General features: G+C 48.8%; 2 protein-coding genes across 7 annotated transcripts in view; one reads left to right on the top strand and one right to left on the bottom strand.

Moving 5' to 3' along the window:
* Nucleotides 1-480, top strand: part of Sim2 (SIM bHLH transcription factor 2) — a 39,737-nt gene extending 39,257 nt beyond the window's left edge. The window contains exon 11 of the mRNA XM_041673363.1: nucleotides 62-480. Coding sequence (XP_041529297.1) covers nucleotides 62-480 — 419 coding nt within the window. The remainder of the gene's footprint in view (nucleotides 1-61) is intronic.
* A 3,064-nt stretch (nucleotides 481-3,544) lies between these two features.
* Hlcs (holocarboxylase synthetase) overlaps nucleotides 3,545-25,371 on the bottom strand; it is a 194,029-nt gene continuing 172,202 nt past the window's right edge. For all 6 annotated transcript variants that reach the window (XM_041672987.1, XM_041672988.1, XM_041672989.1 and 3 more), the window contains 5 exons: nucleotides 14,817-14,884; nucleotides 13,260-13,420; nucleotides 9,261-9,375; nucleotides 7,549-7,762; nucleotides 3,545-6,531 (listed from right to left, as the gene is read on the bottom strand). In XM_041672987.1, coding sequence (XP_041528921.1) covers nucleotides 6,360-6,531; nucleotides 7,549-7,762; nucleotides 9,261-9,375; nucleotides 13,260-13,420; nucleotides 14,817-14,884 — 730 coding nt within the window. In that variant the 3' untranslated portion in view covers nucleotides 3,545-6,359. The remainder of the gene's footprint in view (nucleotides 6,532-7,548; nucleotides 7,763-9,260; nucleotides 9,376-13,259; nucleotides 13,421-14,816; nucleotides 14,885-25,371) is intronic.

The following is a 25,371-nucleotide window of genomic DNA, read 5'->3' as shown; positions in this document are numbered from 1 at the left end:
TCTCTGAAAGGACGACTTCCTCCCGAGTGCAATTCTCTAACCTGTCCCTTGTCCCCTGCAGCGCCCGCCGCCGCCGCCGCTGCTCGCAGGTTCGGCGAAGACCCCGCGCCCCCGAGCTTCCCGAGCTGCGGCCACTACCGCGAGGAGCCGGCTCTGGGCCCCGCCAAGGCGGCGCGCCAGGTGTCCCGGGACGGAGCCCGGCTGGCGCTGGCCCGAGCGCCCCCCGAGTGCTGCGCGCCCCCAGCTCCCGAGCCGCAGGCGCCGGCGCAGCTGCCCTTCGTGCTGCTCAACTACCACCGCGTGCTGGCGCGCCGCGGGCCGCTTGGGGGCGCTGCGCCCGGCCTGGCCTGCGGCCCCGGAGCCCCCGAGGTGGTCGGTCCGCTGCGGCCGCGACACCCGGGCCCCGTCGCCGCCTCCGTGCCCAGTGCGCCCCGGCCGCACTACCTGGGTGCCTCGGTCATCATCACCAACGGCAGGTGACCCGCCAGGGGCGGTCCCGCTCCGCAGGGCGGCCCACAGGGAGAAGCCATAGGCCAGGCCTTCTCTGGTTCCTTTTTTTTTTTTTTTTTGGTCCAGCAGATGGAGGGGCGAACTGTATATGCACGATATAAATTAATTTATACAGAGACAACTATTTTAATAGAACTCTGCAGCCGCCTTTTAGATTTTTACCGTAGATGCTGGTGGAGAGGGTTGGGACCCAATTGGAGGATGGGGAGAAGGGATTGCCCACCCTTGTCGCCAGGGGCCGGGTTTCAGAGGGCAGAGTCCAGATGCCAACCTGTGACCTCAAACTACCCAGATCCCGGGGCTTTTGGTTTCCTCACCATGAAGTCAATCAAGCTGAGGCCCAACAATGGGAATTCAAGGCATTGCATGCAGCTTGGCGGAAGGATGCCACTTTAAGGGGACCTCCCACCCCATCTCCATAGGGGTGGCGACAGGCTGGAAGTCCCTTCAGGGTCCTTTTGGACACTTAAGTGGACGCAAAATGCTATCCTTGTAAGTCCCACGAGCAGACAAGAGTCTCTGCTGTCTTTGAACTCACTCATGCATCTCATTTTAAATTTAATCCTTTTAAAAATACAAAAACCAACAAGCCGAGGCTAAGGAGGCTCACACGCAAGCCGATGTGTGTGTGGACATGGGTGTGCTTCAGTAACACTTTAACAAGCTCGTCTTTCCCGAGCCCATAGGAACTCTTGGTGACACCCACAAATTGCACCTTCAAAATATATGGAGTAGGCATTAAATGCAAAAAAAAAAAAGAAAAAAAAGAAATATATATTATATATAGGCAGGCATCTTAGAATGACCCTGACAAGCTTAGCTCCCCAGCCAGGTCCCTCCAGCCCTCGCAGATCTGTTAGTCCTATGCTTGTGTTTGCTGCAACTAGGTCCTACTAAAGCTAAGTGCATGTGCAATACAGAGACCTGAGCGGACTGCACCTTGTGGAAGAAGAACGTGCTTAGGGGTGTAATGAAAACGGTGTACACATGTAAGCATTTTCTACATAGCGAGCGCGTCGTACGCACATGTTGTGTGTACCAGAACGGAGACCCTTTTTATAAACGCACCAGCAGTGTTTCAAAATAAACTGCCATCACTTTGGTTTCACACTTAACGATTTATTTATGGGTGTATTTATTTTTCTGGATGGGTGTAGCACAGTAGCCCAGTGCTTGGGTGACAGAAGACGCTGGGTTTAAACCCCGGGATGGAAAGAAAATAAGAAAGTCACTATTCAAAAGTTCTCATGGCTCTAACCTGAACATCTGTTTTGACCAACATCTGCTTTATCACCTTTCAATCTCTCTACGCGGGAAATACTTCATCAATTTACTTTTAATAAATTTTACTTCATTTTAGGAAGTAAACTTTCCCACCTGTACCAAAAGGTTCTGATTTTTTTTCAAAAACTAACCCCTCTACAATCAAACAGTGGCATCAAGAGCTCTTGAAATACGAACTTCAGTTGGCCTTCTGTGCCGTGCGGTGAGAACCCCGGTTACTCTCTACAGCAAGGTTAGGAAGGCTGCGCACACCCGCGCACACCCGTTGCTTGCACTCACGCCTCACTAGGTGCTCTCAGTGTCAGCGGTAATAAACTGAGAGTGTTATCTTTTATGTTCATGAATCTCACAATTAACCCATAGTTCCTCAGAAGTTCTGTGTCTGATTTGTGGGCATTAGCACCAACATTTTCCAATAAAGTACCACTTAAGTGTGTCAACCAACCTGGTTACTCACCTTTGGGGGTTGTATGCATCCTCTAGACACAAATCAGGAGGGCTTCTGGAGCAGGTTAACAGGCTAACTGAGGGAAAATGACCGTGTTATAGATTTATAAATGATAATGTAAACATAAGGGAGTTTATGTGTTCCTAAAAATTAAAATGCATATTAGCAAAGATTTCCTTATTTGAATAAACATCATGCTTCCATGGTCTAAAATAGGAAGAAAGATTCCTCAGAAAGCCAAACTGGCTTACAGAGGTTATGAACTCTGGCAAAGTTGCCAAGCAGTTACCATGGCAACCCCTTACTATTACCCTCATCCTCAAGATTCTGCCCATTGAAGCCCTAATATTGTTTCTCAATTCCAGAAAGTTCTGACAGAAGAGGAAGCATTTTAGTAATGATACCACTCTTTCACAAAGAAAAAAAAAGAAAATCATAGTGGGCCCTACCTAAGATGGACCACATTGAAAAAAAAACAAAAAAAAAAACAAAAAACAAAAAAAAAACCCCGCTAGATCGAATGGATTTGAAGCCTGAACCCAATTCAAGGCTTTGGCCCTGCAAGGGGCCTCCCAGGAAAAGGAATCCCTTTATGTTCCTGAAAACCCCTTTCTAGAAAAGCCATTCCTTTCATACCTCAGCAGAAACAGGAAGGGGCAGAAGGGCCCGCCTCCCCACCCCTTCCCCTTTCATCCTCCCTTCCACCATAAAGGTGTGTGTGTGAGTGTGGCTGCTAGCAGCTTCCACATACAAAATCTATCCAAGTTTTTATCTGCAGAACTGCGAGGTAGCTGGGGTAGACAGTGGAAGTCGCTACAGAGAAAGTGGGCCCAAAGGGCATTTATGAGATTTTGGAGACTGGCAGCCTGTCGGTATCTACAGCACATGGCTGAAGCTGACCCCAAGCATAGGCGTGACATATGATGTTACTATCTCAGGACAAAAACACCTTTAATGAAAGCCGAGCTGTTTTCGCAAACGTCCTGAGAGAACAGCTAAGGAGTGGTGGCTGCAAACACCCCTCGCTGGGTAGAGATCTGGTGGTTCTTCATCAGTTTTTCCTCTTCCTAGTGAGATTTCTTTTCTACCAAAAACATCAAAAAACTTGCAAAGCACGTGTAAGAATTCCTGAACTCTTCCACGTGAACCTCGAAGTGTAAGCGTGTTTAAATGTTAAAGATGGTGTGGTCAAAAGTGAACTCTTCCACGTGAGCCTCGTTGTGTAAGCGTGTTTAGATGTTAAAGACGGTGTGGTCAAAAGCTGCTGGCTATTTTTAATAATGGCACGAGCCGCGGTGAAAAGGTGAAAAGTTTATTTTGGTAGGGCTGGCTTTATAGGCATTGGTTTACAGTAATTCTTTTCAGAGATGATTCTTTGAAAAGCTAAAAAATAAAAAACAGCAAAGGTTTACGTTTTTGTTTATTTCAAAGATGCATAGTGAAGAACCAGGTATGAGGAGGTCCCATTTCTGGCAGGTCAGAAAAGCAAAGCCCCTAAGATTCCTCTCCGGGTGAGACAGGCCAGGGGGTTACCACACGGTGTGCTAGGTGTAGGGGAACCCCCAGAGTTTGTGGCCCCTCACTGGCTGTGTATCTGACCAAGCTGCAGACAGGACATCTCTTCCACGTTGGGTCCTGCCATGGCGCACAGTGAGATCCACAGGACAGGAGTCTGCCACTTATGGCCCTCGCTGTCAGGGCTCCCTCATTGCTTTAGCTGGGTCATGTGAGACCCAGTTTTGCTGCGTGTGCCTTCCAACACAGGGTAGATATGTAAGCAGCTTCCCGTCAGGAGTCACCTGCTCTAAAGCACGTGCAGTTTCTGAGTTAGGAGGCCACATCTCAAGGTTAGGACATAGCAAAGTTTCCCTTAAGACCCTGTAAAGTTCCTTGAGATCTCAGACTGCCGAGTCTGTAAATAAATACCCATCCATGCACGTAGCAGGGACAGGGGCAGCCTCCCCACCTCTATCAGTAGAATGCTCTCTATGGCGTGGACTTGGAAGTCTTTGGTTCATGTGAGGCAAAGCCAGGTGAGCGAGAAGCATCTGCTTCAAGGCTACTTTGCCGCTCTCAGGACAAGTGGGCGTCACCTTTACATAATCGAGAATACCCCTAAATAGTGTAGCTCCTCAGAGAGGCCAAGTGCCATGGCCAGGAAGGACATCTCCGTCTGCCCTGACAGGACCACACTTCATTAGTTTTAACTTACAGAAAGGAAATTAAATGATAACATTTTTCCCCCAAAGTAGAACTACCCAGAATAGGCTTTCAGCTTAAAATAAAACATAGTATGTTTTTCATTAAATAATCCCCCAAAGAAATTTAAAACTTAATGATCGCAGTCCTGAGAGACAACGGCCTTATATTACAAAGTCTGAGAACTGAAGCTTACAACATCAGCCTGGAGATCTTCCCCGGGGTGACATTTTACAGACGCCCTCTCAAGGCTCAGTACATTTTGTAATTTTGGGGTGGTGTAGAGTTTTATTTAAACTCACATGTATTAAAAAAAAGACCTAAATATAAATACATATGCAAAAAAGTGACCTTTTGAATTCTTTAAAAGCTGCACGCCCTCAAACACAGATCAGGTTGGTGGGGTTGACCAGGTTATTTCTTGCTTCCAGGGGGGTTCTGTGCTAGCCTGAGGGAGATGGATTTCTCTACTGAACACCTCAGGTTTCTGGAGCGTGGCCTGACTACATAAGACCTGGATAAAGATGGTACTCATTTGTGACGAGGGGATCTTGTTCAAAGCTGCGCATTCTGTTCCGTTTCCTTTCCATTAACTGCGCAGGAAGCGGGGATGCTCAGCAGACAGGAGTTGGTGCTTTAAGGCTGGGCAGTAATGGGTATGATTCACGAACTCCATGGAGATGGGAGGGACATAGGAAGCGCGCACACATCTGGAAACAAACCTAGAAAGGCTTCCTCTCCTTTGTTCTTCCATGGACACTTTTAGCACATCAGAGTTTGAACATCTTCTTTTAAAGTCATACGTGAGTGCTTGGGCTCACATGCACACTTGCACACACACACACACACACACACACACACACACGCACCTCCAAACTTTTGTGTCAGTATCTCTTTCTTTGATGACTGTATAAGGAAATAGGGGGCTGTAAATCTAGACTTATGATACAGTGCCACACACTCCATCTGGCATGAGGGCAACTGCGTGGGAATGCTCCACATGCTAACAGAGCCCACGATAGGCTTAAAATCTCCAAGAATCATCCCTTGTGTGGGCAGGAGAGTGAGCTGATATCTCCAATCCAGGTTAAGCATCAACCTTCAAGGAAGGTGTCACCTTGTCGCCTCTGACCCTGGGAAGGAGTGCTCACTGCGTAAGGGCAAAGCAAGGAACTGACTTCCTCTCCAAGGCCATTGCGACGATGCGGGCTGACGGCTACTCTTCAGCCCCGTGTCAGAGCGGAGCGACCTCACCCACCCTGATGAAGAAAAGCAACAGCAACCCCAGAAACAAAGCAGAAAACAGCTCAAGGCCTAAGCACCACGGTGTGTTCCAGGCAAACCCGCTGGAGGCTCAGAAGAGGACTAACTCCAACGCAGCATCTGCCTGAGTGCAGGGCATTTACTGAATAGAAAAGCCTTCACTGCTTGGGAAACACCTGCACCATCTCATTTCCAACCCCCTGCCCCTCATTTTCTCCTAGGAAACATACGTCCAAGCCCTGTGGGAAAGAGCATCTGACACCGTGAGAGGCAAACTCGACTAAGCTAACCTGCATCTTCACCTGTCAACCCTTACCTGCATCTTCAAACACCCAACACAATCGCAGATATAAAAAGACAAAACCCAAACCCAAGCTCGGGGGTGGGGTGGAACGGGGTGGGAGCAGGGGCAGGGAACAATAAGCGGAAGAGCTAACGAATGACTGGGAGAAGACACTGGCTTACAATTCTACGTCAGTCTCTCAGGCCCTGGGCAGGCAAAGACGGCAGCCATGTCAGCAGAGTGCTTGCTGGGAGCTCCCAGGAGCTCCCGGAGCGGCTTCCCTGTCGGATTCGCTGCTGCTGCTGCTGCTGCTGCTGCTGCTGCTGCTGCTGCTGCTACGCAGGGCAGGTCCAAGCTGTCTGGGGACACGCACTACTGTCGCTTGGGCACGATGAGGTTTCTCAGCATGTCAAAGGAGTTGCCATCTGGATGCACCGTCACAACCTCACCACCCTTCTGGTGGACCTGCAGGAACCCGGAATCATCAAGCCCCACAATCGACACCTGTGGCCCCTCGGTGCTGCCCAGGCGGACTTGCTGACCACTGAAAACGAAGCACATCAACACGGGGGTCACAGGAGGCGACGGAAGGCTGGGACACAGAGCTGCATGACTATTCACGACAAGGGGCCAGGGCCCTGGGGACCGGCTGTGGTTTCCCATAGTGACCTCTGACCTCTGTCCCTGTGAAATGTCTTAATACTCACCAGCCACAGTGGTAGGCTGGGTCTTCTATGTAATACATTGTGAATTCTGATCCTACTGCTGATGGCTTGTACCCCTCCTCACCCAGGATTCTTAACACGCTGTGCAAACTAAGGGAAGTGGAGGGGGCTGTCTGGGAAAATGAGGGGGAAAAGGAGGGACAAGGGAGGGCAAGGGGGACCAGGGAATAGGATCGAATTATACTGTAGACATGTATGAAATGCCATAGCAAAAATTCACTATTTTCCAAAGCAATATGCTAATAAAAATAAAGAAGAGGAAAATAAAACACCACTTAGGGACAGGCAAGGCAGGCTCGGTGGGTGAGGCACTTGCCCCGTAAGCCTGGTGGCCTGGATTCAGTCCTGGGAACCCACGTAAAGGTGGAAGGAAAACCAGCTCCACCATGCTGCCCCGCCTTCTCCTAAGTCTGAGGACACGGGCGTTTCGGAAGGGCGGAGGCTTGTCTTACACACTCGTGGCTCCCAGCCGCAGGAGGCTGCCAGGAGCGTTTGTTAGTATGTGGGGTGGACCTCAGCCCCACAGCATGGACTAAGGTGAACCTAGGTGCAGGAGAGGCTGCCATTGTGGCATAGGGATCTCACTTTGAGATCTAGAAGGTTCTACCACTTGTGTGTGGGATTAGCTCCTCATAGTTCACACTGAGTTGCTTCTAGATGTTCTCAGTGCTGTGTCCTGGCCAGTGCATCCCCCAGGATGCTGGCCCCTCACTTCCGGCTAGGCTGAGTCACTGGGAGTTAAAATAACCACCTGAACTTACTCTTGGCCCTCACGCTAAGAAACTTAAGTACTAGCTTCAGGGAATTTCAAAAGAAAGAAGGCAGTGGGTACTGACCTGTGCACCCAGTATTTATAATAGAGAGGAAGGACACCATTGGGCCCCTGGGCCTGGAACGCGTCAATCAGTCTCTCCAGCACAGTGACCGCCCTGGCTATGAGGTGATCGGCTCTCAAGGGCTTCAGGCCCGCCCCGTGCTGCTTGTTGTGCTCTGCGATGAGGTCGTTGATGCAGATGGTCGGGTTACTGTTCGTCACGTTAAATCCACAGCCTGGACAAAAACAAAAGACGGACAGAAAAGCAGTCGGACATTGTCAGTGGTTCTCAGCCTTCCGAGCGCTGCGACCTTTAATACAGTTCCTCGTGTCGTAGCGACCCCCAATCATAGAATTATTTCATACTATCATTTTTATGCTGTTACGAATTATACTGTAAATATCTGATATGTAGGCTATCTGATATGCAACCCCCGAAAGGGTCACAACCCACAGGCTGAAAAACCATTGTCCTAGATAAAGGTGCAGATTCTCCCAGTGTTCACAAACTGAAGTCTGAGAAGAGAAGAATGGTATCAGTTATCATCGGATACCATCCGTCTGCGGGAGAATAATGATAGCAGTTACCATGAACTTGGGCTAAGTCTTTCTAGAAGCCAGAACATTCTGTTCTTCACCCTGAAACCTGCCGCTCTTGACTCTCCAGCCATCAAGAGCTGTAAGAATGTAACAAAGCTACACATTCTGCCTCTACTCCCGCCCAACACCATCCTTTAGCTTCCTGAACAATCCTCCGGCCTCAGTACCAGCGGATGGTACTTAGAATCTGCACATAGCACAATGGCTTATCTAAACATGGGACACGGCGCTGCTCGCTTCGGGAAAGCCTGCAAGTCGGCAGCAGAACTGAAATGCAAGCTTGTGTTCTTTGGCACCCTAGACAGGATCGCATGTTTCTGTCTGTGGCTGACTTTTGAGTGGCAAGTGAGCTCTACTGGGAATTAGGGGGATCGGTGGTTGGATGATCAGCGTTCCAAGAACTTCTGAAACTGCCGTGGAGCCGCCTCCTCCCTGGATGTGCTGAGATGAAGCAGGCAGGGACTCTGTGCTGCTTAGACTAGCTTGAGGTTTTTGTTTGTTTTTGATTTTGTTTTTTAATGTTAAAAAGGCATTTTTTTTTCATGGCTTAGAATGCAAGCCCAGCAGCAAAAATGTCTTCGCTATTGTCCTAGCTGCACGTCTGTTACTGTAATAAATAATAAAAGCAGAGAACAGCGCTGCCCATCCTGGGCTGTGTTTTCCTGCATCAGTGAACACAATCAAGACAATTCCTCGCAAAGATGCCGGCCAACCTGATCCGGAAAGCCCCCAGCCCCTCTTCCAGGCCCTTTCCGGCCGGTTCTACATTGTGTCAGCTGACAATTAAGTTAAGCACTGCTGATATAATTAGAGCTTATTATAAAATGTAATTATTGTAAAAGATTTGTTTCTAGCATTTCAAGTTCCATGAGAAGCAGACCCATGGAAGGACATCTGTGAGCTGTGATACCAATTTGGCAGTTTCCACGGCCCCAGACAGGAACTGCTAAGCCCTTGAAGTGTTCTCAATTCATCTGACTCTCTAATTCTACACCCCATTCTGTAACTTAAAACTAAAAACACCATCTCATAACATCATCTGCTCTTCCAGGTAGAGAGGCATGCATAAGACATTTGAATTGTTGTTGCTTTGCTGATATAAAAGATGCTGGAGGAAGGGCTTTAAGAACTCACCGATAAGGATATAGAACGTTTCTCCCATAAGTGTTGAGTTAACCAGAACTCCACCAATTTTCATGAGATCACTGTAATAAATATCGTTGGGCCACTTGACTCGCAAGTTGATCTCCTAAAAGAAAGTCTACATGTTAACTAAGACATAAACTGTAGGGTAGCAAGCAACGGAACAAAAGATGAACAGAATACTCACGAAACCAAAGGGAACCCAGAGTCTTGTGTGTGCTAGGAAGCGCTCTACCAACTGACTTACATCCATCCTTATCATATTTATTCCAACAACTCCTGTATGTATATGTATATGTAAAGTTCTACGGCCCACACAGACTTAAGTAAAACAAATTCTGCCTTCAAATTTTTGGGAACTCATGGGTGAGGGACAGGGTACACAAGACTCTCTCTCAAAGAAACATGAAGTCTGTACCTCTGCCTAGAGGCAGGAATGTTGGGAAGGGAACTTTAGCTCCCAGGAAAAGCAAGAAGGACTTTACTGAGACACTGAGAGAAGCAGCGAGGGTGGGGTGGGGGAGGGGGAAGGTGGGGTGAGGAAGGGTGAGGAGTCCGGCAGACAGGGCTAAAGCCATAGGAGCAGAAGTGGGCAGCCTGGAATGGGGAGGCGGCCACATTCTGGTGACACTGAGTTAGTATGCACACATCTCCCCTGGTTTGCTAAAAACAAGCCAGCACCCTACTGAAGGCCTTAAGGAAAGGGAACCCAACACAATGGAGGATATTTCAACCATCCCATAGCTCGTCTACATAGGTCAACTTGGCTACATCAAAACTAAGTCCAGTCACAGAAGTCAGGCAGGCCCAGAAGAACAAACATCATATCCTTTCTTATGTGTGGACCCCAACTATGGATCATGAGTTTTGTGTGTTTAACTTGAAGCACCTGTGGAAGCCAGAAATTTATAAAATGGTTTGGCGGGGGCCACATGGAAGTTGGGGGACAGCAGAACTAGGTAAAAGGAGAATTAAAAGCCATACTATGAGGGAAAGGTTTAAGCAGTGAGAGAGATGGAGGGATCTGGGGGTGAAATGTATAGGGGGAATTAACCCAAATAAAGGCACTATAGAAAGATGTAGGGTCACCTTCCTATGAGTTACTGGTCAGGGCGGCTCCCAAGGCTCCCAAAACAACAGAGATTCTTGCTACTCGCCCTTGGTTGCCCAGCATAACTAAATGGTAAGACCCAACATTGAAGACATCATGTACTTGCTGCAGGTCAGTGAGATCAGTCTTGGATTAAGGAGGAACTTTCTCCTGCTGGAGAGATTTCCTAGTGCCAGATGGACTATGGAGGACAATGGAAGAGAAAAGACATCAGGTGGTCTTACCTGGAGTTGCACCCTGCTGGACAAGATGTGCTCTCGGGAACAACAGTGGTATGGCTGCCGTGGGGTAAACCAACCACTTCAGACGGGATTGGAGACCTGCTCCTTAGGAGGGAATTCATGACCCATACATAGACCTGACCAAACACCCACGGCTGGGGAGGTCTCAGGCCCCAGGAGGAAACTCTCATTGGTGTTTACTACATAGTCATGTTGTCAGACTGCCACCTAACTGCTTATGTTTATACCCACAGATCTGTGCTGTTCTCAACTCCAGTCAGAGTTTATTTATTTATTTTTTATTTTATTTTATTTTTCCTGTAGAAGGCAGTGGTTAAAGTAATACAGAAACTCACAACTGGCCGGAATATTAATAAGTGACCACAAATATTTAGCCCTAAGTAGACATCTATGGGAAAATCCCTATTTTCTCTAGACTCAGAGAACATCAAGTAAGACGGGACAGAAAAAAATTTCAGAGCCAGAAGATGGGGAGGACTTCTGCGAAACTCTGCCTTCTGTGATCGCCTATAAAAGACCCGTGCAAGGTTGAACCAGCCAAATTACAGTATGGATGGGGAAAGGAATCGCATAACCCGACCCCCAGCTGGGGAGCTGTTGCAGCAGACGGATGCTGGAGGAGGGAGAATCATTTTTCTTTGGGGGCGTGGCCACTGGTAGGTTGTCCGTCCCCCATTGGATGGTACCACACCCATGCACATACATGGAGCACTGACTGGACGTAGTGTATTATAAAAGGTAAGAAGAAAGGAAGTTGAGGAGATTGGTAGGGGATGGCTGGGGGGAGTTGGAGGCAATGATCAGAATACACTACATAAAGGTAAAATAAAAAATTAAAATCACTCCGCTCAAAATGGAAGTCATATCACACAGGTAACAGCGAGGCCGACAAGTGTGGAAATGGTCAGAATGCCCATGGGCACGGTGCCAGTGCACCATGGAGCAAGCTTCCTCTCTCCCTTCCAACCTACAACCCTGTGCCCAACACTACGTCTGCACACGGCAGGAGCTCCGAGGAGACACCAAGCTAACCAGGTAAAAGTCTAAGTCGTGACCATGGGGATCAGTCTCGCTTGTGTTCTAGGCTCAGAGTTTGGGTTGCCGAAGATGTCAGTATCCTCCTGAGGGGCGAAATGTACCACCACAGAGTGTTACGTTCTCAGTACCTCCTATGGGACCAAGGGCACAGCTCATCACACAGTCATGACGTGGGTGGACATCCATGCTGGTCAGTGACCTTGTGAGGTGGACCTCAGAATCAGCAGCATCAGTGGGACAGCAAAGACACTGGCCTCATTGGGGGAGACGGGGAGATACAGAGGGTTCAGACAACTTTGAGAGCTGTGTTTCTAGAATCTCACTTAAGGAACAAATACAGCCAGTAAAAAGCCTTGATGTAAGAACTGATGGCGGAGGGAGGCAGGCAGCACCTCCTCGTCATGGCCACACGAAGCTGCCACAGGAACGCTTCAGGTGCACGCGGAAGTGGAGACAGGTGTGGAGGAAAGGCTCCTGTCCCCTAATTCACTGTTCTCTCTCCTTTGTCCCTTTAACAACAGGCGCTGCGGTGGTTTCAATAGGAATATCACCCACAGACTGGTGTGTCTGAGAAAATGGTTCCAGATGGTGGTACCGTTTGTGGAGGTTTTAGGTTGTGCAGACTTGCTGGAGGATGTATGTCACTAGGGGCTTTAAGGTAAAGAGCCTTGCCTACTTCCTGTTTGCTCTCTCTACTTCCTGCTTGTGGCTGAGGATATGAGCTTCCTGTTTCTGCAACTATGCCTATTGCTTTGCTGTCACGCCTCCCGGCTACAATGGACGCACATCCCCCTGAAACCATGAGCCAGAACAAATGCTTTCTTCTGTGAGCTGCCTTGGTGTTCTATTGTGGCAGCAGACTGGCTGATAGAGAAGGTGGTACCAGGAGTGGGGCTGAAGTCAGGTGACAATAAGAACGCCACACGCCTGTCCTGGTAGCAGGGGAAGAAAGCACCAAATGAACCTGGCTTTGAACTTGAAAGAGCAGCTCTGCTGCTTGGAGCTGAGACTAAGGGGAGGTAGAAACAAGTCATTCAGGTTCACAAAACAGTCTTTTTTTTTTTTTTTTTTTTTTTTTTGGTTTTTTGAGACAGGGTTTCTCTGTGGTTTTGGAGCCTGTCCTGGAACTAGCTATTGTAGACCAGGCTGATCTCAAACTCACAGAGATCCGCCTGCCTCTGCCTCCTAAGTGCTGGGATTAAAGGTGTGCGCCACCACCGCCAGGCCCAAAACAGTCTTTTTTTAAGAAACTGAAAAGGGAGAGATCTCCCACCCCGCCCTGATACAATGTTTCCATTAAAAGAAAAGAAAGGCTTGTTCTTATAGGACCCTGAGAAAGCTGACAAACAGCCCTGAGGGATTCTGGTAAATGCTCCCTGGAAGCAATCACCCACAACACCACTGTAAAGGCAAGAGTGTTAGCCAAGCACTCTACACCTGGGCTACGGCCCCAGCCAGAGCTGGGCACTCTAATTGGTGCCCCATGCACTTTGGTGACAAGATTTGTGAAGGGCACAAATATGCAAACACATGCTACAAACAGAAAAGGCCAAGCTGGAAGCCCCACAGGAAGTCAAAGGACAAGGAAGCTGCACATACCTCGTACTCTGGGATGGACCGCACGGCCTCCACGACAGCCAGGGACATCAAATGCTGGACAAATGGAATCCTCTGCCCCAGTTGTGATCTCAGGGGAATGGAGACCAGCAGGGTGAAAAGGGCACACCCCACAGGGCTCAGCCAGGCGTTTGGACCCCTTCCTGGAAAGACAGACCCATTGAAAGAAAACTGCTTCCCACCGTCTCAAAGCCACACACCCGACACCCATCCGGCGTGAGCCTATCTGTGCTTTAGGGTCTGGGAAGAAACCTCATTTGATGCAGAAGCTCTTGTCACACACGTGTGAGGATCTTCGTTTAGTCTCCAGCATTCACATAAAAACATGGGTCCAGGGGCGTGTTGGTATGCACTTATAATGCCAGTGTTGCAGGGGCAAAGGGGAAGCCAGGGGCTGGCAAGCTAGACTAGTTGGAATTGGTAAAGTCCAGGGTCACTAAGAGACCCTGCCTCAATAAACAAACTGGAGAGTGACTGACACACACACACACGCACACGCACACGCAAACGCACACGCACACACACACACACGATCCCACAGCAACTCTCTAAGCTGCTACTTGTTTTTTAAAACTGAAGTTAGGAAAAGAAAATAACCAAAATGAGAGGTATTGCTTAATCAAAATTTGAGTATCTTTTAAAGAAATCTACCACCTCTGCCATCTCTGGTGGGCGTGAATGGTGTGTATTTGTAACCCCAGGACATAGGAGGCTGATCAAGAAATTTGGGAACTGTTTATATGTGTGTGCTTGTGTATGTATGTGTGAATCTATGTGTGTGTGAGCATGTTTGTGTGCATATGTGTGTGTGTGTGTGTGAGTGTGAGTTTATGTATGCATGTGTGCATGTATCAAATTCTACCAAATCCCATAGCTTTCACGCAGCAAATTTTTCTTCTTTGTCTTATGTTCCAACGAAGAAGCAGCAGGCAGCAGACTCCTATCTCAGCCCTCAGTGAGGAGGGGATGTGGCAGGACCTGGAGTTGGCGGGAAGGAACATCACCCTTGTTCCTGTAACATCCCCTCCTGCCTCCTGCAGACACAGGCAGGGTCTCGCTGGCTCCATCACGGCTCTGGAGGGTGCTGATTCTTGGCCTGCAATCTGACAGTGGTGGGAACCCAGACTGGCCCCTTACTCCTGAGCAGGTGCTGGGTGCCAGCCGGGTGGGAGCGATGAGTGGGAGGCCTCTGAACGTGATACTTGTTACAGACTCCAACAGACCCCTCCTGAGAACCCCGAGGAGATTAAATGTCTTAGAACTGTTCCCATCACAACCTGCAGGACGTACCGGGAACACAGGCTACCAGGTGTGACAGCCATCAAATGCAAACACTGCATGAATAACAAACCGTGGACGGGGAGAACGTGTGTGTTCTACTAAGGTCTGATCTAGCCTTCTCTGTTTCCTTTCCTGCTGCCCCATTTGGTGGGGTGGGGAAGGGCTGTTAAAATGGAAAGACTCTAACTCAAGACATCTCAGGGTTCAGCACACCCTGAGCCCTCCATCCGGGGGACTCACAGATTTTCGATGACTGACCTTTGCCCTGGGTCTGCCGAACAGCAATGGCGATTAAACCCATTTCCTGTGGCATCTCAAACATCAACCTGCAAATGGTGGGAAAAACTGGTCAGTTAGAACGGACACATGGACAGAGGAGGGAAGAGGGTGGGCACACGCATGGCAGCCAGGAAGGCCCAACGAGCTGCAGGGCTGTAAGGAGGGAGGGGGGTCCTGCTTCCCTTCACAGCCTCTGGTGGGAAAGAGAGCAAGGGTGGAGAGGGGCAGGGTAACCAGCCTGGCTGCGCTCAGTTGGACTGCATCAGGATACAGTTCTTTGGATGGTTTTATCAAGTTATTTCCCTTACATCGTGTCTACCTTCGAGTGACAACGGCAACGCCCGACATTTGTTTCTACTTACAGTGGGTTTCTCTTTGAATCGCACACGGTTCTGATTACCCAGAAAGCCAATACGCTGGCAGTAAAGCGTTTAAGAGATGCCCCGTCCCCCGAGAACTAATTACGCTCTAACTGTAGTAAATAAATCGACACCTTTCGAGAATTCCCCAGAACCCTCGGTCCGTTTGGGCTTCAGTTCTGCTTTTAAAATAGTTTCATTGAAAAGAATGCAAACTTCTTTCTGGGAGTGAAGTAGCAAAGCGCACCCATGTACACCTCTACCTGACTGGGTGATATTAGATTCCAAAAAGAAAGAAGGAAAATGCGCACGCGTACAACAAAGTCCCTCCCTTTATTGTCTCCAAGTTTTGCTCTCTGCATTTTATTCCATATTAAGATACTTCTCGACCTTCCCAGCAGTTGCTGACCTGGTACCAAGCAGACATAGTTCAGAGGAGTAGATAGTGACTACTCCTTCTCCTCTGTCAATGCAATGGGGCAGTATGTATCTATGCATCTACCTGTCTGTCTGTCTATGCATCTATGTATGTATGTATGTACGTGATGTGGGAGTCTTCTGTTTTGTGTTGATTTCATTGGTTAAATAAAGAGACTGCCTTAGCCCTTTAATAGAACAGAAAATTAGGTAGGCGGAGTAAACAGAACAGAATGCTGGGAGAAAGAAGCTGAGTCAGGCAGTTGCCATGATTCTCACTCCCGACACAGCTGCAGGTTAAGATCTTCCCTGATAAGCCATCTCGTGGGCTACACAGATTATTAGAAATGGGTTAGGTCAATATGTAAGAGCTAGCCAATAAGAGGCTAGAACTAATGGGCCAGGCAGTGTTTAAAAAAATACAGTTTCTGTGTAATTATTTCGGGGCATAAGCTAGCCATGCGGGTGGCCGGGTGCCGGGGACGCAGTCTCGCCGCTCCTAATACAACACGTACGTACGTACGTACGTACGTACGTACCTACCTACCTACCTACCTACCATCGGTGGGAGGACAGAGGTTGAGCAGGGCAGAGGGCATATTCCGTATTAGCAAGAAATTACAAGTCAGTCTGAAGTGTTCCTCAACACTCCTGCAGGAAGACAGAACACCTTGGAGCAGTAGTTCTCAGCCTGTGTATGACCCTTTCACAAGGGTCGCCTAAGACTGTTGGAAAGCACAAATATTATGATTCATAACAGCAAAATTATGGTTATGAAATCACAACAAGAATAATTTTACAGTTGAGGGGTTACCACAACACGAGGAACTATATTAGGGGTCGCAGCATTTGGAAGGTTGAGAACCACTGTTGTAAAGCAAGCCTGTGCCCTGAGTAGCTCTCCACCCAGGAGACGAAAACTGCTTAAAATCAGCACACACCCCCGCCTCCTGCATCTCCAAGGTGGGCAGTACCTGCTCAGGGGAAGAAGCCCATGGATGCTTTGCTTGTAAAGGGGACACGAGGCTACGGTGGGCAGGGTCTGGCTGCTGCGGCAGTGGGGACGTGAGGCTACGGTGGGCAGGGTCTGGCTGCTGCGGCAGTGGGGTCTTCCTCATTCCTGCGAGAGCAGAACACAGGAGGAGTGCCAACCTGTGCCAATGCACATGAACACAGCCCTGCAGCGTTCCTCTCGGAACAACCCACTGAGGTGGAGTATGCCTCTCCATCCCTGTGCACCAAGAATAAAATGTCCTTTGCTTGTGCTGGGCAAATGAAAACCCCAAGAAGGGCTCTCTTTCTGGTGGCGGCGTTATCATTGTGTTTCAGGAATCTTATGGGCTGCAAGAATTCATACAAAGATAATTTTACACATGTATCAATATATAAGAATTTATACCAATGTAAATTGTCTATAACTAATAGTTCACAAGGAGATAAGTAAATCTACCTATTATCCCATCCCATCCAATTTTTGCTTTCTAGGAGGTCCCATTCCTGATGCCCAGACTGGGGCAAATGAGGGACCAGGAAAAGATGTGATTTAGTGTTCGGTGGGCAGACTGCAGAAGCTCCCTGACGGGCAGGTAATCTAGAATGTTCTTTAAACACGTGGACAGTAAACGTTCACATGCTACATACAGCCAGCGATAGAAGGGGTGGGGACAGGGCTGCAGGAGCACTCGCGACGTCCAGAACAAAGCGAAATGATCAAGGGAACAGATGCACTGAGCTGCTAGAGGTTTGGCACCAGTTAACAGTGCCTATTAATGAGCAGAGAGACGCTGTGTTGCTGAGGCCAAGAGGAAATTCTGGGAGGGAGACAACGGAGGAAGGAGCTAATGCCTGCTTGAGACAACTGGAGGCCGCCAGATTTATTTGTGCTATCTGAGATAACTCTGGGGGCCAAGCCGCACAGCTCTTGGCCGACAAAGAAGCATTTATGAACTTGGTCAATGCTGCGTTTCTGAAAATGAAGGGGCTGTAGTCTGCTTAGAGAAAAAGCAAGCATGGATGCATTCCATCCTTCCTGGACGCCCCTAAAGAGGGAAAAGCTGGGGACTGCATCATCTTTACCTACCAGTCTCCATGTTTTATTTTATGGCAAAGCTACGGACTAGAAGGTCCAGGCTATGCACGCTGTTGTGCCAACGGGACACTGAAGAAAAAGCCCTGTTTGTTGGAGTCCGAATTCCCTGGGCCCTGTAAATCCCCGTGCCGGGTGATCAGGTTACAGAGGATGCCATGGTAGCCAGGGGTGCCCTGCCAAGGACTGTCCTGACTTTTACATGGTCAATAAGATAATGGTACAAATACAGATTCAGACGGCAGGCCAGGAGGGGCTACTGAAAACAGTGAGTGAGCCAACGCTGAAACCGGGATGCAACACACTCTGCAGAGATCGGAAGCAGCGACACTCACCACCAGTTAGGAAAGAACAAACCAGAAAAGGGGAACAGGTAGCCGGACAGAGCACGAACATGATCGGTAGTCACTTAAAATGACAGCTCGGATTCACAGAACCACGGAAGGCATGCTGGCCACAAGATGTGCACCGAACAGCAAGATCCAAAGGTCACGTGCACGTTTATTCAGCCTCTGGGAAATTCAAAGGAAAAGAGGCAGAGCTGGCAACTACAGTAGAAGGGCGTTTGTCATTTAAATGTTTCTCTTGAAAGGGCTAGACTAGGATGCTGGTCAGAGAGCAAGTGTGCTGCGACTTGGTGAGATCCAGCAGACTCCCCTGCCCTGCTCTGCACTGATTAGAGATGATGCGCCCTCTCCACACCTTCACTGGCGGTCTGCAACGCATGCGCGTGCATGTGTGCGCATGGCTACTACTGTGACATCTTCTTACCACTTAAAGAGCTCCTTATATGTCTGGGAAGTTATCTATGCTATCCGCTGCAAGTACTTCCTTCTAGCTGATAATTTAACACTGCATTTAGCTTATAGTCTACCAAGAAAATATTTAATTTTTAATTTTTTTGGTGTCAAACACACCAACCTCTTCGCTCTTACACCTCTTGTCTTCGCATTGTGGCTACAGAACCTTTCCCCATTCCCAAGCCATACAGGGATTCACTTGCTTCTCGTGTGTGAGCACGTTCATTTTTAACCTTTAGAGTCCTGGTCCATTTAGAGTTCATTCCTGTATACGATAAAAGTTTTGGTACAGGTCTGGTTTTATACTTTTCCAATGCCTGTCAACTTGTCTCAGAACCGTCTGTTAGGAAGTCGTTCGTCAGTAGACATCCTACCCCTGCCATGGGGATCTGAACCCCTCTTCTTGTGTCCTGTCTAAGGTACTTGGCTGTTTCTGAAAGGGAATCCTAAATTTGTTGGCACTGATCTGCACCCCAGTGCTGACATCACACCGTGTTGGATTCTGACGTCACGCTGTGCTAGTGCTGACGTTACAGCATGTTACAGCTGACGTCACACCATGTTAGCGCTGATGTCACAGTGGGCTAGTGCTGACGTTACAGCATGTTACAGTTGACGTCACACCATGTTAGCGCTGATGTCACAGCATGTTACAGTTGACGTCACACTGTGCTAGCGCTGACGTCACACTGTGTTAGCGCTGATGTCACACTGTGCTAGTGCTGACGTTACAGCATGTTACAGCTGATGTCACACCGTGTTAGCGCTGATGTCACACTGTGTTAGCGCTGATGTTACAGCATGTTACAGTTGACGTCACACTGTGTTAGCGCTGACATCATACTGTTTTAGTTATCAAGCACATTTTAAGGTTGAGCAAGCCCAATCCTCCTCATCGGTATTTTTTGGGCATGATTTCCTTGTGCTTTTCAGATATTGAGGGTTTCTGTTTGTTTGTTTTGTATAAATACACTTTCTAAATTAATTTGAGAACTGAAACGTATGTGAAGCCAAGCTGCCCTGTGAGCAAGGAGAATTGCTGTTCAAATCCATTTCTTCGGCATTTTTAGCATGTTCTTTGTTATGGCGAACAACATCATTTTACTGTTATTATGCATATTAGAATAAGTTGATCTCTATAGGCCAATCTTATATTCTGCCCCTTACTGAATTCCTTCATTGCGTAAGTTAGAGAATTACCACATCTCTCAGATTTCACAAGCAAGCTATCATTTTACCTGCACGCACATAGCTTTACTTATAGGGCCTGTGACCTCAATATGGCAGGTTTCCAAAAGCTAGCACGCCAGTAACACAGTGACGTCTTCACAGCCAGTTAGATTTCTCAAGATCTCAAGAACAAACCAACTGCTGAGCCTCGGGGAAGGAAGAATGGGCTCCTTAGACCTTCAGAACAGTCTTCAAGGTTCTGGACAGTATACGATTCTAGGGTACCTTTTACTGAGCCAACCCTTAAATGTCCCAACTATCGTCCCAGTCGTCATGACCACGTGGTCATATTTTACAGCTGAGGAAGCTGGGTGTAGGGGGCATCGCAGACCAAGGCTGGCCCAGAAAGCTGCTGTCCTGTTTTGGGGTCTTGATTTATAGCCCAGGCTGGCCTTGGATTCGAGATCCTCCTGCCTCAGCCTCTCAACTCAAGTTCCATCAGTAAGATGTAAAGGCAGGAACACTATTAGTTTCTTAAAATGTGTCTGTGTAAGTGGAACAGTCCTGGGGGTATACTTATTCCTAAACTTAATAAAGGAATCTCTTTTTAAAAACAACTGAAATACTTAAAATTTCAAAAATTAAATGCTTGTTCTTTTTCTTTGCCCTATGTGCCTGGGATGTTATTTTTTTGGCTTTGTACAAGTTCTTCCCCTAACTTTAAAGGCAGGGTCCCATGTGTAGCCCAGGCTGGCTTCAAACTCTCTGTGTAGCTGAGGATGACCTTGAGCTTCCCATCCTCCTGAGTCTTGGGATTACAGGCATAGAGGACCATCCTTGAGCTATGGCACTGTGGATCATACCCAGGACTCCTGGATGCTAGGCAACCACTCTATCTACTGAGCGATTTCCCAGGAAACAAAATCTTTTTTTAAAATTTATTTTTGGTGGTGCTAGGGACTGAATCCATGGCCGTGAGCATACCAGGCACGGCCTCTCCCACGGAAGCTCTGTTTCAAACATGCCAACTCCTCAACGAATTTACATAAAATAATAAAATAATGAGTTTCCTTAGCTACAGAGCCAAGGAGTTTCTGGAGCACCTGGGTGGTCAAAGTGAGTTTCATGGAACGAGTTTCTTCTAGAAGGGAAGCCCCACCCTCCCGCTCAGGCCCCGGTCCAGCCCATCTCCGCTTCAGGGCAATCACCGGGAAGGATTCCCCACCCTGCCAGCTTGACCTCAAAAGCCAGAGCATCCTCTACTAGTGCTGCCCTGAACGTCACCCTGCCTCCTTCCTCTCAGGCTCCGCTCTGCCAGGAGCAAGCGGCACAGAGAGAGTGTGACAGGAAGCTTAACACCAGCTCGGCTTCTAGCTCCGCGGGACAAGGGGCCTCTTTCTTCAATGCGGGGCTTTGCTCTATGACATGCTGGGTTGGCGGCCCCAGGAACCAAACCTGGTTCTGAACCCAAAGCTGGAACAGATACTCATTCACATGGTTACTTTCCATCCCCTCCGGGCCAATTCCACTTTCTGCCCATCTCTCCAACCCTATGAGGAAGGCTGACTTTGGGTTCGACGTTGGTGGGACATTCCACTCCACTCCCTCACTGATCTCTTCCGCTGTCTGAGCAGAGGTTAACCGCTGGTCTTCAGGTCCCTGGCACACTGCTAGTCATCTACAGCGAGCACCAAGCATCCTGTCTTTTTTATTCTGTGTCTCCACCTGACTTCCTGTGTCCCTCGGGATGTTGCCAAGGTGAAGAGGAGATGGTAGACCAAGAGGCAATGACTTCACAGAGATGCTCCTGCTCCATCCATTTTTAAAAATAATGTATTTTGTTTTAAAATGTTTATGTATGCATGCATAAGTGTGGAAGTCAACTTAGGGGTTTGCTCCACCCATCCCAGGGATACCAGGGATTGAACCCAGGGCTGCTTTCTCCTCCTGTATTAAATTTAGGACTCAGCAATCTTACCAGCCCCCATCCAACTGAGAAATACTGGAAAATTCTCCTTCGTCCCTTCAAACCCTGGTGTTGGTGTGTCATTCTGGGGCCATCTCTAGAGGCCTCTCCATCCTGGGTCATTCCCATCAATCAGTCTCCCTTTGCATCTGCAAGGTTTTCCTTCAGACAAGCTAGGCCCCAAGTCCACCTGTAGCACTGGAAATATGGACCCCAGTCCAGTGTAGGCCTGGAGGAACTGACCACAGTCCAGTGAAGGGCTGAAGGTACAGACCACAGTCCAGTGTAGGGCTGGAGGTACTGACCACAGTCCAATAAAGGGCTGAAGGTATGGATCACAGTCCAGCGTAGAGATGGAGGTACTGACCACAGTCCAGTGTAGGGATGGAGGTACTGACCACAGTCCAGCGTAGGGATGGAGGGACTGACCACAGTCCAGTGTAGGGATGGAGGGACTGACCACAGTCCAGCGTAGGGATGGAGGGACTGACCACAGTCCAATGTAGGGCTGGGGGTACTGACCACAGCCCACTGTAGGGATGGAGGGACTGACCACAGTCCCGTGTGGGGATAGAGGGACTGACCACTGCCTTCTCCCTCCTGCTTCAACAGGGAGATGAGAGTCCACACAGCTGGGGTTTCCGGAACAGCTCCCTCCTCCGGTCTTTTCCTGCCCTTTAAAAATAAAGTGTGTCTACTTGTCCATTCTTGAGAGTTGACTGCCTTTTTATTCTGCTTGACATCTTAGAATTAACCCTCCATCTGTGTTTGTAAATGCTTTTCTATTTAAAATCACTCTCTCTTTTTTAAAACTTAAAACACACGGTACCATACTGCTAAAGGTGTCAGGAAACATACTCAAATAAGGAAGGGCCCCAAAGACAGCCCTGCCAACAAAATGCCAGTAAAATCTGAAACCTGGGTTCAGACACACTGGGAATGTTCCAGAACTTAAGACCCAAAGAGAGTCTGTATTCCAGTAAATCAGCTTCCCTGCGAATGCCATCAAAACCCGAGCTTTAATGAGAGAGGGAATATCAGAGGAGGGGTGGAAAGGAAAAGGCTTGGACCATATGAAACTTAATTTAAAAACTATTATGAGAAGATTAATTTCCCCTCCCCCAATCAAATACATAAATCCTTCCCTTGCATTTTGTTTCATTTTCTTCCCCCACCCCGACCAAAAAAAAAAAAATGGGGGAAGGAAGGTATCTTCAACATATGAAATAATAACTCTGTGTGTGTGTGTATGAGTGTGCCTCTGTGTGTGTGTATAAGTGTGCCTGTGTGTGTGCCTCTGTGTATGTGTGTGTGCCTGTGTGTGTGCCTCTGTGTGTGTGTGAGTGTGCCTGTGTGTGTGTGCCTCTGTGTGTGTGTGAGTGTGCCTGTGTGTGTGTGTGAGTGTGCCTGTGTGTGTGTGAGTGTGCCTGTGTGTGTGTATGAGTGTGCCTGTGTGTGTATGAGTGTGCCTGTGTGTGTGTGTGTGTGAGTGTGCCTGTGTGTGTGTGCCTCTGTGTGTGTGTGAGTGTGCCTGTGTGTGTGTGTGAGTGTGCCTGTGTGTGTGTGAGTGTGCCTGTGTGTGTGTATGAGTGTGCCTGTGTGTGTATGAGTGTGCCTGTGTGTGTGTGTGTGTGAGTGTGCCTGTGTGTGTGTGTGAGTGTGCCTGTGTGTGTGTATAAGTGTGCCTGTGTGTGTGTGCCTCTGTGTGTGTGTATGAGTGTGCCTGTGTGTGTGTGCCTCTGTGTGTGAGTGTGCCTCTGTGTGTGTGTGTATGAGTGTGCCTGTGTGTGTGTGTATGAGTGTGCCTGTGTGTGTGTATGAGTGTGCCTATGTGTGTGTGTATGAGTGTGCCTGTGTGTGTGCCTCTGTGTGTGTGTGAGTGTGCCGGTGTGTGTGTGCCTCTGTGTGTGTGTGAGTGTGCCTGTGTGTGTGTGCCTCTGTGTGTGTGTGAGTGTGCCTGTGGTGTGTATAAGTGTGCCTCTGTGTGTGTGTATGAGTGTGCCTGTGTGTGTGCCTCTCTGTGTGTGTGTGAGTATGCCTGTGTGTGTGTATAAGTGTGCCTGTGTGTGTGTGTATAAGTGTGCCTGTGTGTGTGTGTGTGTGTATGAATGTGCCTCTGTGTATGTGTGTGTGTGTGTGCTCACCTGTGTGCAGGCCAGAGAACTGGAGTCTTCCTCAATTACTTCAGTTACTTCTGCACCTTATTCTTTGAGATAGACTTGCCCACTGACCCAAGAGCTCACCCTGCAGCGAGGCTGGTTGGCCATGGGACCTCTGGGAGTTGCCTGGCTCCACCTCCTGAGTGTTAGGGATACAGGCATGTGTGGCCACATTTGGCCTTTAACTAAGTGGAGAGAGTATGAACTCAGGTTCCTCTCTTACACATCAAGCATTTACACACTGAGTCATCGTCTCCCAGCCCCAGGGTGCACATTTTGAAAATAACAAATATCAATTACAAGATCCTTATGAATTGAGATGACCTGCCACCTGAGGGAGAGGATCCGATGACACCAGAAGCAGAGTAGCTTCTCGCTAAAGAACACAGGGCGGGAGGGTGATGAGCAACACAGAGTCACACGGGCCATCTGAAGGAGCACAGTGACAGATGGGACAGCTCCTTTTCATGCGGGTGACCAAGGCTACAGAACTCGTGCACAGAGTGCTGGATTTGGCCCTTTGCAGAGGGAGGGTTTACCAGGGCCAGGCCACACAGGAGAAACCCACAGTGTGCCTTGGGCTCTTTGATATGCGTGCTCCGTGTTGCTGTGCTGACCCTGCCATCTCCACTTCAGGAGCTGGTGAAGCTTGGTTCTGGAAGCTTCTCCAGAGCACCCATGACTTTGTTAATCTCACCAGGAACCTGCAGGGAGGGGCTGGTCTTCTGGCCAGAGATGGGGCCGTGAGACAGGCACTTGCCCCTTCTGCCAGTGATGGGCTGCTGGCTGGGGCATCCTTGTGGAAGGCTTTACTGAGGGCACCCATGGCGTCTCCTACTATGCTGAACTTGGTCTCCTTGTTGATGAACACTGAGTCAAGCACGTGACACACTTCGGTCCATAGCCGCAGCTGTTCATGCCTCTGACTTTCCTCTTGTTGACATGACAGAGGGCTTCTGGGTTGTACCTCTCCTGGAAAAGGAAGCACTCTCAGAGTCTCACAGAGGCCACCTTACTCAAGGGCCTCTTCCTGTGTGTCTGAGGAGCTTCCAGTTTGAGGCTGTTCAGGCCATCCAATAGATCAGTGTCAAGGGTGGGTGTGACTGTCCCCATGTGGAAAAGATCCCAGGTGACCTGTGCCAAGGGCCATGGGGGAAACAGCCCCTGAAGGATGAGGATTCCTGGGGAAACACTCTCCCTGGGACACGTTCTCCAGAGACAGTCTTCCCTGGACACACTCCCCTGGGGACAAGCTCTCTCCGGGAAACATTCTCACAGTGACAAATTCTTTCACGCAAATGCTCTCCCATGGGGGACACTGTCCCAAGAACTCACTGGAGCCAAGATTTCCTTCCCTTGTTCCCCTCACCCCAGCCTCCCGCCGCTGGTCTGGCTCATGTTTGGAGTTTATCCCATTCCAAGCAGAACAATTCATTCATCCCCCTCCTCTAGAAAACTCTGTGCCATCACTGCCCTTGAAAGAGGTACCTCCTAGAGATGACACGTCTGCCTCCCTGAAACCACACTGTGCTGGATCCTCTCTGTCCCCAGGCTTCGCGCCTAGTGAAACATCCTTG

The sequence above is a fragment of the Microtus oregoni genome, unplaced genomic scaffold (genome assembly GCF_018167655.1).
Source record: "Microtus oregoni isolate MIOR12 unplaced genomic scaffold, Mior012 000023F_ref0000262, whole genome shotgun sequence".
Classification (NCBI taxonomy): Eukaryota; Metazoa; Chordata; class Mammalia; order Rodentia; family Cricetidae; genus Microtus; species Microtus oregoni.
The sequence above is the reverse complement of the archived record's forward strand: the minus strand, read 5'-3'. Positions and strand labels throughout refer to the sequence as shown.